At 37.1% G+C, this 15155-nt stretch overlaps 1 protein-coding gene across 4 annotated transcripts in view; it reads left to right on the top strand.

Moving 5' to 3' along the window:
• The first annotated feature begins 5884 nt into the window (after positions 1 to 5884).
• Positions 5885 to 15155, top strand: part of pex5lb (peroxisomal biogenesis factor 5-like b) — an 82746-nt gene continuing 73475 nt past the window's right edge. The window contains exon 1 of one of the 4 annotated variants that reach the window (XM_077194258.1): positions 5885 to 6307. In XM_077194258.1, the coding sequence (XP_077050373.1) occupies positions 6287 to 6307 (21 nt within the window). In that variant the 5' untranslated portion in view covers positions 5885 to 6286. The remainder of the gene's footprint in view (positions 6308 to 15155) is intronic. The other 3 variants (XM_077194267.1, XM_077194241.1, XM_077194250.1) reach the window with 3 other exon arrangements.

Below are 15155 nucleotides of genomic sequence, written 5' to 3'. Positions count from 1 at the left end.
TGCTTAATTACTTGATGCAGACTGGCTTGTCATATGCTTTTACACAGAGGTGTAAAGTCCAGGGGTCAGAAAGTACTGATTTCAGCTGACATTCAGCTGATTTCACTAATTAGTTCAAATCCAGGTGATTGGAGCAAAATACTGAGGAGGACATTTACTTTCTGAAACTGGACTTTATACCTCTGCTTTTACGACCACGTGTGCTCTAGAACTAATTTACATTTCAAATAGGGAAATCTTAAGGCATACTTCCTCAAAGAGATTTTCATTAATTAAGGTTCATCAGTCTGCTCTGGGACAGAGGCTTCATATATATGTTTTCATTTTCAGATTCAGTCTTGACTCAATTCGCACACAGGAGAACATAAGGACATCTGTGCCAAGAGTGCAGAGAGTTCAAGGTTCACTTTGATGACAAATATTCTCCATCTTTCCTGTTCGTCACTTGAGAGTGAGTTGTGAAAAAGCAGATGTTAGGGTCATTAAGCAAGCGTGAATGTCTGTCTCCAGGACATGAAGATTGCTTTTTTGTTTGTTTGTTTTTTGTATGATGTTTGTAGAGAGAATGTGAGATCTGTTGAAACAAGTGAGGTTTAAGTGGCTTCACTTAAAAAAAAAACTTGAAGAATGAAAAGATATGACATGACTGATAAGAATTCAATGAGGTTCACCAATTGTATGTGTGCACGTTTTAAATACAATGTTAAGCAGCACCCTGAAGGCCAGAAATTTGTTTAGTAAAATTGGTGCCTTTTGGCCTCAATGGAAATGCAAAATATATGTTAAATAGTCCCAAATCTTATGTTATAATGACCTGAAATCTATATTTTTGTTATAGAAAACAAATAAATACATATGTTAAGTTTACACATCTTGCATATTATATTCCAATTAAGATATTTTGCATAATACGCAGTGAACTGCAATTTACAATAATTTGCATAGTCTTCATAATATGTGACATCAATGTGCATTTAGTTCATATAACGTCATTGTCTTCATGTACAATAGTCAAATGCATTAAATATAAATTGTAGAAAGCATTACTGTGCATCAGTCTGGTATGGATAAACTGTGGGACAAACAGTTCAAAGAGGATATCCAGAATTCCCACTGCTAATATCAGGGCACATTGTCATTGTGAGGTCAAATCAGCCAGCACATTAAACAGCACAGAGAACGACTGTCCTGAACCACTCAATCTGTGACCTGAGACCGTGCCAAAGCTTAATGACATTGAATAATATCATAAAAAAATATTTTCTCACGCAGAAACAGCTCTGTGCCTACAATACATGACCAGAATGAATTCTCAAAGAATTCAAGAATTAAAGGCGCCCTGAAATCAAAATTTAAGTTTTTTAGCTTTTAGTATGAATATGTTAGCCTTAAGCTTATGAATAAGCTGGTGTGTTCCAAAGCAATGACAACATTTGCATTTAGGAGTAAAAGTCTCACTTCCTCTAAAGTGGATCCCAGATTTTTATGACATCACTGCTGACTTCAGCTTCTCATCACATCTTCTGTCCAATCAAATGCTCTCTAGAATCTAAAGCACCCCGCCCCTTATGCTATAAATACCATCTGGCCAAAGCGATTGTTGACACTTCATGGAGCAATATGGGTTGGAAATGTGAGTTTGGTTGCTCAAACGCTCAAGTTTTATTCTGTTTTCCAACTGTACTTTGGTTAAGAATGAAATGGCTAGAATATATTCACACCTCTACTATTGAATCCAACGTATCATCAGTGCTTGGATTCGCTTCAATGGTGCTGTCAAGTACGACTCTGTGAGGTAAATTAAACGCTATTGGCTATTTGAAAAGGGAAGGAGCCATTCAATATGTCCCGCCTTAGCTTCCTGTTTCAGTGAAAATTACGTCAACGCGTCATTCAAAGCTATGCGTTCCAAGGCACTTCAGTGGGCCTTTAACTACCATAGTTCAAAGCACCGTTGAAGAAATCAACCAGCTAGTCACGACTGTTTCCCTAAACCTTACAGTCACAGATTTGTCGTTACCACATTGATAAATGATGTCATGCAATGATGTGCAGTAATAACTTCTTTTGAAGAAACCGTTTAAGATTGAATTTATTTCCAAATTCAATCATAGACTCGTTCTTACGTAGAGCGCGTACGCACATGCGCCTTCTTTTAAAAACAGTGCTTTAAAGTCCCCCTGTGGTGAAAATCAAGTTTTTAATGTTGTTTATATGTCTATGTGATGGGGCTAATTTGTATATTGCACGTTTTTGAAAACTCTGTGTAAACAACAAGAACGCGAACCTCTGAATACGATGATCGTCATCATGGCCTGGCAGCAGAATACAGGGTTTTTAGTCGTTTTTGCAGATCCGTGTGAAGGAAATCTTTCTGTTTTAAGTATATCGTTGTTGTGTAAACGTACCCTCAGTCTAGAACTACAGTTACCATCATGTTCACACAGTGTACAAAAAGGCCTTTGCACTTACTCACAATTACTCTCAACATGGGGAGTGGTGGTGTCAGTCAATACATGGGAAAACAAAGTAACTTGCATTACTAATTTGAAAAAGTAACTCAGATATTTTGTTGTAAATTTAAAAATTAATGCATTACTTTACTTGTTACTTTAAAAGTAATCTGATTACTTAACTCACATTACTTGTAATGTGTTACCCCTAACAACGTAAAACATAAGTAAAAAGAAAAATCGCTATAACAAGGCTCAAAATAGCCCCACACTGACACGGTAACATAATTAGAGTCTCTGCAAACCGAAGCATTGAGAACTTTGTAAGTGTACAGACAGTTTAATAAGGAGATACTTTATAAAGACAGTACACTTCTTTGGACAGTACACTTTGGAAAACAGTCTCGACCAGTCGAACCACAAACGCTGTATCGCTCTATATCGACCAGGACATAGCACAGCGTTCGTGGTTCGACTGGTCGAGACTGTTTTCCAAAGATGGCTCCTGCCTGTATACGCGAAGTGTACTGTCTTTATAAAGTATCTCCTTATTAAACTGTCTGTACACTTACAAAGTTCTCAATGCTTCGGTTTACAGGTAGAGACCCTAATTATGCTACCGTGTTAGTGTGGGGCTATTTTGGGCCTTGTTGGTGGTATTAAAGGGACAATGTGTAGTTTTTTAGGTATTTTATTATCTAAAATCAATAATTTATTCATAAATATGTCCTCAATGGTGTAAATACCTCTGCCAATTATCTATCCTCGTAAACGAAGAATTTATTATCTTCATATACATGTGACGGGTAGGTCCATGGAGGCTTCCATGTCGTTCCGCCATCTTGAAAAACTATAATAGCAGAGAGGGTCAAAAAGTACTAGGCCAACGCGTTTCCACAACGCGTTTTCGTTCAGAGCCAGCATCACGTAACTGAAAGCAGCAGAAACGGAGGAGCAGAGCAGTGAGAGGCGCTTGTCACTGCCCCGGCAAGTTTAAAAGGCTGCATTGCACTGTTATTTATTCATACTGTTCGTTTCAAACATTCATTTGATCATTGTGTCAAGTTGGAGTTTGTTTGAAATAACAAACCTGTTCACCCGAAGGAAAACTAGATGAAGTGCTATTAGAAGACATCCTGTCATAGCTTTTTGGTACATAACAGCTACCGTAGATGCAACACGCATTTGAAAAAGCGAGGCGCTGGAGAGCACAATTCGTTTGAATGCAAAATACAATTTCTCCGCTAGATGGGACAAATTCCTACACAATGTCCCTTTAACTAGCGATTTTTATTTTTACTTATTCTATGTGCTATATACTAGCGTTATAAGTTAATCTGTGGTAAAACTAAAACTAACGATAAAACTGGGTACATTCGATTATCATGAAAACGCATCCTAGAGAACGGTCGACTCGGTACCAATGTGTAATTTACCACTAGGTTCATTTTCGGCTGGAATTGTCCTTTTACGTGTTTCATGGAGCGGAAGATATGATGACTAGTGACTAGTTGCCCATAAGTATTGTAATGGTGCCAAAAGTCAAACTTCAGTAACTTGTAACATATTACTTTTTTTGAGTAACGACCCCAACACTGGCTATTATGTCCTTGCTGATTTGTGTCATGTAGGTGCGATGGATCGGGTACAAACCAATAGGGTGTCGGAATGGTATATGTCTATACTTCTCATCCAACCACAATCAAATTATCTCTAATTTGAAAAAAATTTTTTTTTGAACGATGACAAGCCAGAATGAAAACAAGCCGAAATGAAATAGGAGTAACGAGGATATTTTTAAAATGTAAGGAGTATAAAGTACAGATAATTGCGTTAAAATGTAAGGAGCAGAAGTAAAAAGTCGGCAGAAAAATAATTACTCCAGTAAAGTATAGATAGGCTACCCAAAATTTCTACTTAAGTAAGGTAACGAAGTATTTGTACACATCTGTCTCTTAATAATGTATTAATTATTCCTACTAGATGTTTGAAGACACTTTTTAGTTACGATGGAATTTCAGTTATTTTTTTTAACCCAGAAAACAATGTTCCTGAATGAGAACTTGCAACTGTCCTAAATACTTGAATGTAAATAGGAACAATTGAGGGCAAATGTAAATTGCTTATATTGCACATTAAACACTTAAAAATCTTGATCAAGAAAGGATTAAAATATTAAAGATCATGATCAAGAAATTAGATTTAGTCGTACAAGAGTGCATTATTGTCACTGGAAATATAAAGTCTACACTCTTTTTTTGTCACATAATATTCACTAGGATGTGGATTTACTGAAACCATAAGAAATTCATGAAAAGTCATAAGAAAGACTGAGGGTTTGCAGTTATTGAGGATTTCTATGTCCTGACCTTATTTGCTATGACTCAGGGAGGAGAAATATTTGATTACATGTCAGCTCATTAATTTGAAGCTGACAAGCAGTGTAGACTGGATGACTGCGAGTGAATAGGTTGCTGTGTATCTCACTTCTGATTAAGCTTGGACTGCTACACTGAACAAGAGACAATCAATCATAATGAATGCCTCCAATGAGACAGTGATGGAAGGAACAGGGTACTACCACACTCATAAAAAATCTGTAAAAATAGGGCACAATGTACTGTATTAATCTGAAGGATTTTTTTGTATTTATTTTTTGTCCTGGTAATGAGCTGCCAGTACTTTTTCTGTTATATTGCGGATTTATTTCTGTACAATGTGTGGTCCAAGCAAGAAAATGATATTCTATAAATTCCTAAAGTATCTATCGGAACATTAAAGGAGAATAAATCAAATGCAGTTGAATAGCAGAATTACTTCAGTAATAGTCTATTTGACAATTATGGGCCAATTAAGTTGCTTTGCTCTGATTATTTTATAAAGAAATAAGCCATTACTGTAATACAAAATTATTGAATGAATGATTGAAAAAACTTATAAAAATGTTTCTATCTCTCTCTTTCTGTCTTTCTATTTATAATGATAGTTTTTATACATCATGGTGTACTGTCTTTAATTAATGCTAATTTAAATTAAGTAAATGTATAGAGAATCAGTAAAAACAATGGTTAAAAAAATCATAAAAATACAATAATAATAACGATAATAATAAATGTCCCTAAAATAGGATGAAATGTTGCCTGTTTTTGTGAGGTTTGACTTAAATCACAAAGCATTTATAGAGGAGTTCAATATGTCAAACTTGATACTTGATTATGTATTGCATAAAAAAGAAGAATACTTTGTTAATATCTACTTATTTTGTTGAACTAATTGTAAATACTCTTTGTTAGCTCATAATAAATAAAATTAGGCTATTTAGAAAGCACATGTAGCCTATGTGGAAGACTGTAAAGGGTTTTCAATTTCATCAGATTAACATCCTCTTATCACTCAGCAGTATAAAGTACAGTAATAAAGTGTACAGTAGTGTACTTCCTCTTCCTCCAGCAGCATCAGCAGCACATCTTGAGTGTTGATGTTATTCATGGGAGGTGGCATTCTGCTCAATAAGGCGTTTCCGCGCTCAAGTGGGCTGGGACTCGAACGTTTCCACTAAGGAGTGTGTGTGGAATAACCCGAGGGAAAAAGAGGAAGACCATACTTGCTTTACGAACCCTCTACCTCGAAGCTAACATGTATGAACGTCAGAAACTCGGATGCGCGGTCTCGTGGAAGGTCCTGTAAGAGGAACCCTCACGTGGACGTAGCCGGAGCATGAAAACAACATCTCGAGACTCAGGGATTGCTCCGTTCATCTTTCTCCTCCACATTGACAATTTACAGTAGTGGGTACCAACACACGGCGGGTGTTTTCAGCACTTGGACTGAATATGTACCAGGGACATTCACAGGTAAGCTGGCATGCTTCTTTTATCTATTATTGGCCAACAGCGCGTGAAGCATCTCATTCCGGCACGTGCGCATTTAAAAAACTAAATCATCCTCAAATTGAGGAGTTAATAGGCTACTATTCTCACCGGTCAAATCGCACTTTTTAAGCTCTCTAGCATGTGAGCAATGGGCAAAACACATTTCACGACATAAGCTTTAATTGCATGAGGAGGACGTTAACTCTGAAGAAAAGATAATTTCAAGGCATTGTTTTGTCCCATGGAAACGTTTAACTGTCTGAACACTATGTTCTGGTTTTATTTAAGTCCCTATTAAGTTTTTTACGTGTCCTATTATTGTAAGATAACTTTTAAAAGGCTTTACTATACTATATGGTAAAATATACTTTCTTTTAGGCTACTATAGTATTATAATTATATGTTTTTTTCCTCAATATCCATTGTGTAAATGACTAGATGTACTCGTACTCGTTTTTGAAGAACTTTAAGCTGTTTTAAATGCATTTATTTCCCTTGTCCTTAAAAAAAGACATTTCATCAATAAAAAATGGATTAAGTGAGCATTGATGTCATTAACCCTTCATGACTGCAGGCTCAACATCCATGTTTTGGACTTGGAAGGAATTTGACCTTCATAGAGTCAGATGAACTTAGATATTGCCTGCTGCTGTTCACATGACTGATGATGCTGCGCTTGCACTTCAGGGAACTGCCATCCAGTGTGGTTTGCTTCCGAGTCCTCAAGATAAATATGTCTTCCGTCTCACCAAGCTGTAAATCTGAGTAGGATGGGTTTAGTCCACAGGTCTGTGTCACATTTCTCATGATCAGACAAACGAAAATCAGTACCATTGTGTTTTGTGTGTTTGCAAGTAATTTACTGCGTCGCAATTTGTGGCTGCTTCTTTTCCTCATCAGTTTCTGTCTGATACTGTAGATGCACAGGAGGAGGAACAGAGTGATGTTTTTAAACACGTTTTAAACATCAAGTTGAGTATAAAGGCTCGAATGGTGCTACTGTAGTTTATGGATGTTACACAATCTTCCCACTGATCTCTGCCACTCACAGCACTGGATTCTTTGAATCTGCATATAAGACTCTGAGAGTGATATATGCTTAGTTTAGTGCATTTCAATGATTCGACTATTTTGGTTCTCACTGATATAAGGAAGAACTTAAATTTTCCTAAATTCTCAGAAGCAAGTGAATAATGTTTGAAAGTGTGCCTTTATGCCTACATAAACCTTCTTTGGTAAAGCTATTCCCATGTACGAATAGCTTAGGCTTTGCCTTCTGAAGGAACATTAGTTCAGCCGAGACTAAAAAAGAGAAGGGTGAGAAAGCCCTTTGAAGTGTTTATCATAAAAATTCACCTCCACTAAACCATTATGTAGAGAATTTTGTTCTTGGAATACTGATGTTGTCCCATTTAGGTTAGCAGGCTGAGATGTGTGATAATTCAACGCTATCTCACGACCGATTCGTACGAATTTGTACAAGTGATTAAAAATTGGCTAATTCGTATGAATTCGTACGACCTCACTCGTATGAATTTGTACGATTTGTCTAAACTCACGTGATGGGTAGGTTTAGGGGCGGGGTCAGGGGTAGGTCATTCGTACAAATTCATACGAATTGGGCAACTCGTAAAATATTGTACGAGTGAGGTCGTATGAATTCTTACGAATTAGCCACCTCGTAAAATTTGTACGAATTGCCGTGAAATCGGGCTGGATAATTAAGTTTTTGAGAGGAGTAGAAATCAAGTAAAATCATTTTTCTTATGTTTAGATATTCAATACATTGAGCTAGGGCTGGGTGGTATGATGGTACATATTGTGACCACGGGATAAAGTGTCTATTGTTAGAGATTTTACTATATCGTTTATTTCACGGTATGTATGTACATCTGTGTAGCACAGTACCATTTAAAGTTATTTACACGTAAGAGTGATAAAACAACGCATGAATGAGAAAATAAAGAGTGAGAAAGAGTGAAAAAGAACTCAATGTAGTTGGTGCTCACGCTGACTGACACAAAGCGGAAGCGCACGCACAGAAAGCCGCCTCTCTTAAACAGTATGCAATCACGAATTTGGAATGTGTATGATGATTAATCAAGTTATTAAACGCAATAAGCTGTGAAAAAGAGAAGTCAGCTGACAGGCTTTCTGTGAGAAGCGCTCAGAACGCTGCATCTCTCAGAAATCAATCGCAAATTCAGTTCTCTTTTATGTCCTATTGCGCTTAAATGGTCAGATAGACACACACAATAATGTCAAAAATGCCCATTATTAGTTGGTTATGTCTTAAATTAAGGTGAACATTTAGGTGAAAATGGATGTGTGTCAGTAAATTGGATCTGTGCATTGGGTCAAGGGACAGCAGCATTATAAACTGTTGTCTGTCTCATTAATTTTAATTAAACAACAAAAGACGGAGAAAACCACTCGCTTCTCTTGACTGAATCACTTTTGTATTTTTAATTAGAATCAGTTCATTTGATTCATATACAGTGACGACTATGCAGTGTTTTAGTTATACACTTGATCATTCTATTTCTTACTATAAATAAATCTACTGTTGCTGAAAAATGCAAAGTTTATTTAATTTGTATTTTGGTCTATTGTATTGGTCCTACTGTTTTGTAATTTGCTTCTTTGTTCTTATTTTTAATAAGAAAATAAGAAAAATTAAATAAAATCAGCTTTATCAAGATATAGATCATTATCCTGAAATACAATTTTTCATATCGTGAAATAAGATTATTGAGCCACTCAGGGGTGCAATTCCCATACAACAATGTAACTCGTTGCTTAAACACTGCATGATGTACCATTAGATAAATTAACTAGCTTGTTACGACCGTTTCCCGAAACTGTAGAAACGTGCGCACCTCCGTCGAAAGAAATAATTTTTCAAAAAAATTTTTTATCACGTGACATTCAATATGTAATTGGTGTAGACTTTATTCCCGTATAGCTACATGCGGTTCATTTAACTCAGGAGTTTCCGTTCAACAGACATGCTACTGTATCTGAGGACTACTTCACTTCACTCGTTTTGCTTTATTTGATGTTTGGTTCCCTCCTACGTCATACTCCGGGGTTCCCTTTATGTATTTATGCACATGTGCACTCTTCATAAAGGGCACTGATTTATGCTAAAATACACTAAAAATGCTGGGTTGTTTCAACCCATGCTTGGGACAAATATGGACAAACCCAAACGTTGGGTTTAAAAATTGGTTTGGCCAGATCTGTCCCTAACAGGGTCTGAAACTATATTTGATTATGCTAAAGTGGAACTATTGCAAGTATACTTTAGGTACACTGTAAATATATTGCATTTAAAGACTGATATTATAGGCTACAGTGATCATACTATCCTACTAATAGTGATATTTTAGGCTTATTAATAAATGTGCATTGTGCAATAAAGACGTAGTCCAAATGAAGTTTAATTTTAATATTTATATCAGTAGTATCAAGTGTAAGACTTATGTCAGTAAATATGTTAATGGATTTGTACTATACTTAGTGTGAAATAAATGTATTTTAATTTTGGTATAGTTTTTTTTCACTATAGGGTCACACAGAAACTATGCTTCTAACCACAGGTTGAGAGCTGTTCAAACCACACCAGTTTTCGTGATGCTGTTTGTGAATGTTCGTTGGAATTATGGTTTCTTTGAATCGTTGAACTATGATGGTACCAATGGAACTCACGACCATAGTTGGCTAACAATGCTTATGGGAATTGCACCCCATAATAACACAAATTAAGCACAATGGAAATTAATGCTGAATTTTTTTGCCATGCATATTATCTGTTTGGAGCCTTTTGCTAATTGTCTTCATATATCGTCCCCATAAAGTATCTCAAAAGAAACCAATTATTTAGTGTTACAAAAGCCACTTAAGCACACATGAAAGGAGCCATAGTTAATATAAGAACATATTGTATTTCTTTAATAATTTATTTAACATTTCTTGACTTGCACATGGCTATTTTACCCTGAGAATGAATATAACAATGAAATATAGCTGCAAGCAGCCATTACCGGGGCCAAGCGCAAGAAGCGACAACAGATGCCATCATGGGTGGGAGTGGCAGACCAACTACAGCATGGAGCAATTAAAGACATTTTAAGAGAATTTGGCAAAATGGCTGAAAAATCATATATACAGTAACTTTTAAGATGATTTAATGGTTTATCACTTTCGACAAATAGGTGGCGCAGTTATGAAATCGATGTGATGTGGTCAGATTGAGGTGACAATGACACATACAAAGTTTGGTGTCAAAATGTGAAGGGATTGCAGAGATAAAGACTTAATAGATAAAGACTTAATTTTGGCAGCATGCCTCAACTTTGCTGCTGCGGTATACGAAAACGGTTTCGTCTATCATCACGAAATACATAACTTTTAGTCGGCATGGTCTGGAGATGATATGATTCGATTTTGGTGAAAATCGGAAGAATGGTCTAGGAGAAGTTCGAAAAAGAATGTTTTGAAAGTAAATAAAGATGGCGGACAGGAAGTTCGTCCAAATACGTAAAACTTGGTATCTATGTTCTCGGCATGACCCAAGGAATCTATTAAGAACAGTGTCATCACAATAAGCATATTTTTTCAAAACATATTTGGAAATATAATTTTAACTTTTGACCAACAGGTGGTGCTGTCTCGAAATTTTTTGAGTACCTTCAGGGGATGGTGCTGGTGGCAAATTCTGAGTTTCACAATGTTACAGCAATGCATTTGTTAAGTATTGCATTTTACATCACAAAACTGTATTGAAGTCAATGGGAATTTCATGTTTTGTTCTATTATAGCGCCACCAAGAGGCAAAATTTCAAAAATTTTTCCTGTGTCCTCGGAATGAGCCCATACATGTGTGTGCCAAATTTGGTGAAAATATCTCTATTTGCTTCGGAGTTAAAGACATTTATATGAAAACATATGTCAAAAATGACTGACTCGTGACTTTGATTGAATTTTACTACCCCTTAATATCAATATTTTGGCATTTGGGCATTTGCTTCTATTTAACCAGCTATGATTGCAAACTTCTGACGGTGGTTTCGTCTCGATCGGACTAACGGTTTCGAAGATATCGGCAAATGTTTTTTAACCGCTAAATCACAACGCTACACAAACCGTAAGGCAAAACCTAGCATGTTTGGTATCTGTGGACTCGGCAAGGATTCAGGAACCTAACGAGATGACTCCCGTCAAATAAGTCAACCACACCCAAAGTTATAAGCATTTGAAAAATAAAATTTACCACTAGGTGGCGCTGTTTCGAAACTTCTCAGGCTCCTTCAGGGCATCGTACTGATGACCCATACCGAGTTTCGTAACAATTCGTTCATGCGTTCAGAAAATACAGCATTTTAGCAGCTGTAACCCATAATTCAAAATGGCCGACAGCCAAAATGGCTGATCTAGGAAAATTGGATATCGTTCGACTCATCGTGATGCCCTGAATCTAACGAGACAACTTTTATGATTTTTGGACAAACCTTTCAGAAGTTATAATCAAAAATAGCCATTTTCTGTATCTCCGGACCAGTAGGTGGCGCTGCGCCGAAACGCAGCATGTAGCCTCAGGTCATGCTTGTGATGACATGGACCAAGTTTGGTCTTAATACGCTAAAGCGTTGCGAAGATACAGCCTTACGACTGTTTTTGCAAGCTCTACGTAAAATTTGTTCGAGCGTTTATCAAAAACAATTTGACGAATCAATTTGATTTTAATAACTTTTTGTCAGCACTGCCTGAAGATGATCTGGTTAAATTTTCGTGCAAATCGGACAAACCGTCTAGGACGAGTTCGAAAAAGTAGCTTTTTGAGAAAATTCAAGATGGCGGCCATATTTTTATGACGGAAAATGACCTCATGGGGTGCAGTCGAATCGTCATGAGCTCAGGAATTAGAGGAAAAAAGAATTTTGTTGATTGGCCTTACGGTTCAGAAGTTATTAGCAAAATAAAAGTGAAACTTTGGACAGGTGGTGGCGCTAGAGGGAATGACTTAGAAACACCAAAATTGGTGTATTTAATGTTGGGACTGTCCTCTATCAGAATGTCAAACCAAAACAACTTTCCCGCAATCGGTTCTATGGGCTGCCATAGACTCCAAGAGCGGAAGAATAATAAGAACGGGAACAGATACAATAGGTGCCTCCGCACCTTCGGTGCTTGGCCCCTAATTATAGTCAGAGAATATGGTGAGGATTTCCATTTCTTGAGTTCAACCTCTGGAAAATGGCATGCATGGAAAAAACAACTAACCATGACAATGGGTCAAAACATTTGGTATGAACTCAAGCCTGAAAATGAACACCTTAAATGAGTGCTGTTGCCTTGGAGACAAACTTAAATGGATCTGAAGCAAAAATTTAGAAAATTTAAAATATCGATTCTTTCACATAACAAGCCATATCAAATCCACTGTAAATGTTGAAAGACTGATTGATGATTGGATAACAGCCGTCCGGATCAGTGTGGTCTGCTCCGGAACATTAGAAATTAGATGACTGCTTTTGAAAGTCAATGAAAATCGAACCGTACCATCAAACATTGATCAACAGACATTGCTCACTCATTTAGCTCACAATGTTCCAGTAACCTGAGAGATTTTCAAACTGTCACTAATACCGAGCTCTATAGATAGAGCACTAAATTGTGCTGAACTTACCAATTTCAATGTAAGCAAATGGATCAGTCCCATTCATGAATTCAACACAGTATACTTAAATGTCATTGAATCCTGGGAGAGTTGAAGGCAGGCGTCTATGGAATTCATCCTCTCCGGCCTTCAAAAAATGGGTCAGATGTGAACCCTAAGGCAGGTTTCTGTTCACTGCAGCTTAAACTGCTAATCACTTAAAGCAACTGGATTCGGCTGATGAAACTCCAGCTGTTGTGCCTCTTTTCCCTGAACCGGATCACACGCCACAGACCACATAACGCCATCTGACACAGCAGCCACTGTGGATGGCACACACATTCCCTGGTGAAAGTAGGTGCAAAACGCAGAGGATTATTGTAAATTTAAAAAAGCACAGTGCAAATAGCATAGGCTTTTTTCTCTTTGACCTACAAGCGTGGCGCACATGTGTGGATTAAACTCACATCCTTCCAGGCCTTCAAATAATGTCTACTGTCTTATAGTTTGTGTAAATATGCTTTAACCAAACATTTTACATTTGTCACTGTGAAGAGACAATTGGATGGGTACATAAAAAAACTGGGGCTTTTGTCTAACTTTGAATAGAGTATGGTTGCTGAAGGTATGATTAATGCTAATAAGCCTCTGGTGGGCCACAGTGGAGCTGACACTGACCTCGGATATGAGCAAAGATTGATGCAGCCTTAGGCTGCTTCATTCTCCAAGGTATTGCTTAGAGGATTTTCAAGGTAACTGAATATTCTTGTTCTTACCAAAAGCTGTGATCTTTGCTTAACATGTGTGAAGTAAGCCAGAAGTTTGGAATTATGTTTTCTTCTGGCTGCGCAAAAATCACAAGTTTAGCATGTAGGTGTATAGCCTAGCCTGTTAAATATCGAATGAATCATAAGTTTGACGGAGGAGAATGCAAAAATATGTGATAACAATGGCATTATAGGATGCTGTTGTGAGAGGTGGGCATTTGTATATGTGGAGTGGGCAACAGTCAGTATTAATAGAAATACAATTAAAATAAGTTTTTTCCAAGAATATTTACTTTATCATTTTAAAGTGGTCCTATTATGCCCTTTTAGTCTTGATTTTATTTTTGGGGTGTACTAGAATATGTCTTCATGCTTGATTGTTCAAAGATAGCATTATTTTTCACAGATTTTACATCATTACAGCTCCTCTCCCCAGTCTGGCTAGAACACGCTTAGGTTCTGTTTCGAGGAAGCCCCTCCTTCCGAAATACGAAATGTGCTGTGATTGGTTAGCTGGCCCAGTGTGTTGTGATTGGTAGCGCTCAACGGATGTTCAGGAAATGTCATGTCACTCGTAACTCAAGCTCTACTCGGATATAAATATTAAGGATGGCATCATTTTCAAAACAATTCAACTCCAGTTCAGACCCTGACATTTTTTTAACCCCTCTTTAATTCGTCTGCCTTAGGACAAACTTTTTCCGGGGTGGAAAAGACTGTGACAACACTCTTCATCTTCTACATTTACATTTATTCATTTAGCAGATGCTTTTATCCAAAGCGACTTACAAATGAAATGAGAACAATAGTAGTAGTTAAACCAGTGACGGCTTGTCAATAGAGGGGGCTGGGGCTCCGCCCCCATCAAAATTCCAGAAATATACATGTATACAAAAATGATATAAAAATGAAATAAAAATACAAAATAAAATGGTTTACTCATACGATGTGCAGGCTGATAGTAAGAGCCTCAGCATTTAAAGGGATAGTTCAACCAAAAATGAAAATTCTGTCAGTATTTACTCACCCTCATGTTGTTCCAATCCCGTAAGACCTTCGTTCATCTTCGGAACACGAATTAAGATATTTTTGATTAAATCTGAGAACTGGATCACTCCTCCATAGGCTTCTAAGGGATTGAAACTTGCCAGCCCCGAAAAGTCATTAAAGACATCGTTAAAATAGTCCAATTGACTACAGTGGCTCAATCTTAAGTTTATCAAGCACCGAGAATACTTTTTGTGCGCAAAAATAACGACTTTATTTCAACTATTCATTTCCTTCTCTGTTGGTCAGTTAGCGTAGTGTGATCGCGTAGAGCTACGTCACACGTAGGCTCACTATTGGCCGACGCTGGTCATGTGTGTGATGCGTGTGACGTACAGCAGAAGCTTACGCCATT

This window comes from Siphateles boraxobius, unplaced genomic scaffold (genome assembly GCF_051911475.1).
Source record: "Siphateles boraxobius isolate OS27281-9 unplaced genomic scaffold, OSU_SipBor_1 1, whole genome shotgun sequence".
NCBI classification, from domain to species: Eukaryota; Metazoa; Chordata; class Actinopteri; order Cypriniformes; family Leuciscidae; genus Siphateles; species Siphateles boraxobius.
The sequence above is the reverse complement of the archived record's forward strand: the minus strand, read 5'-3'. Positions and strand labels throughout refer to the sequence as shown.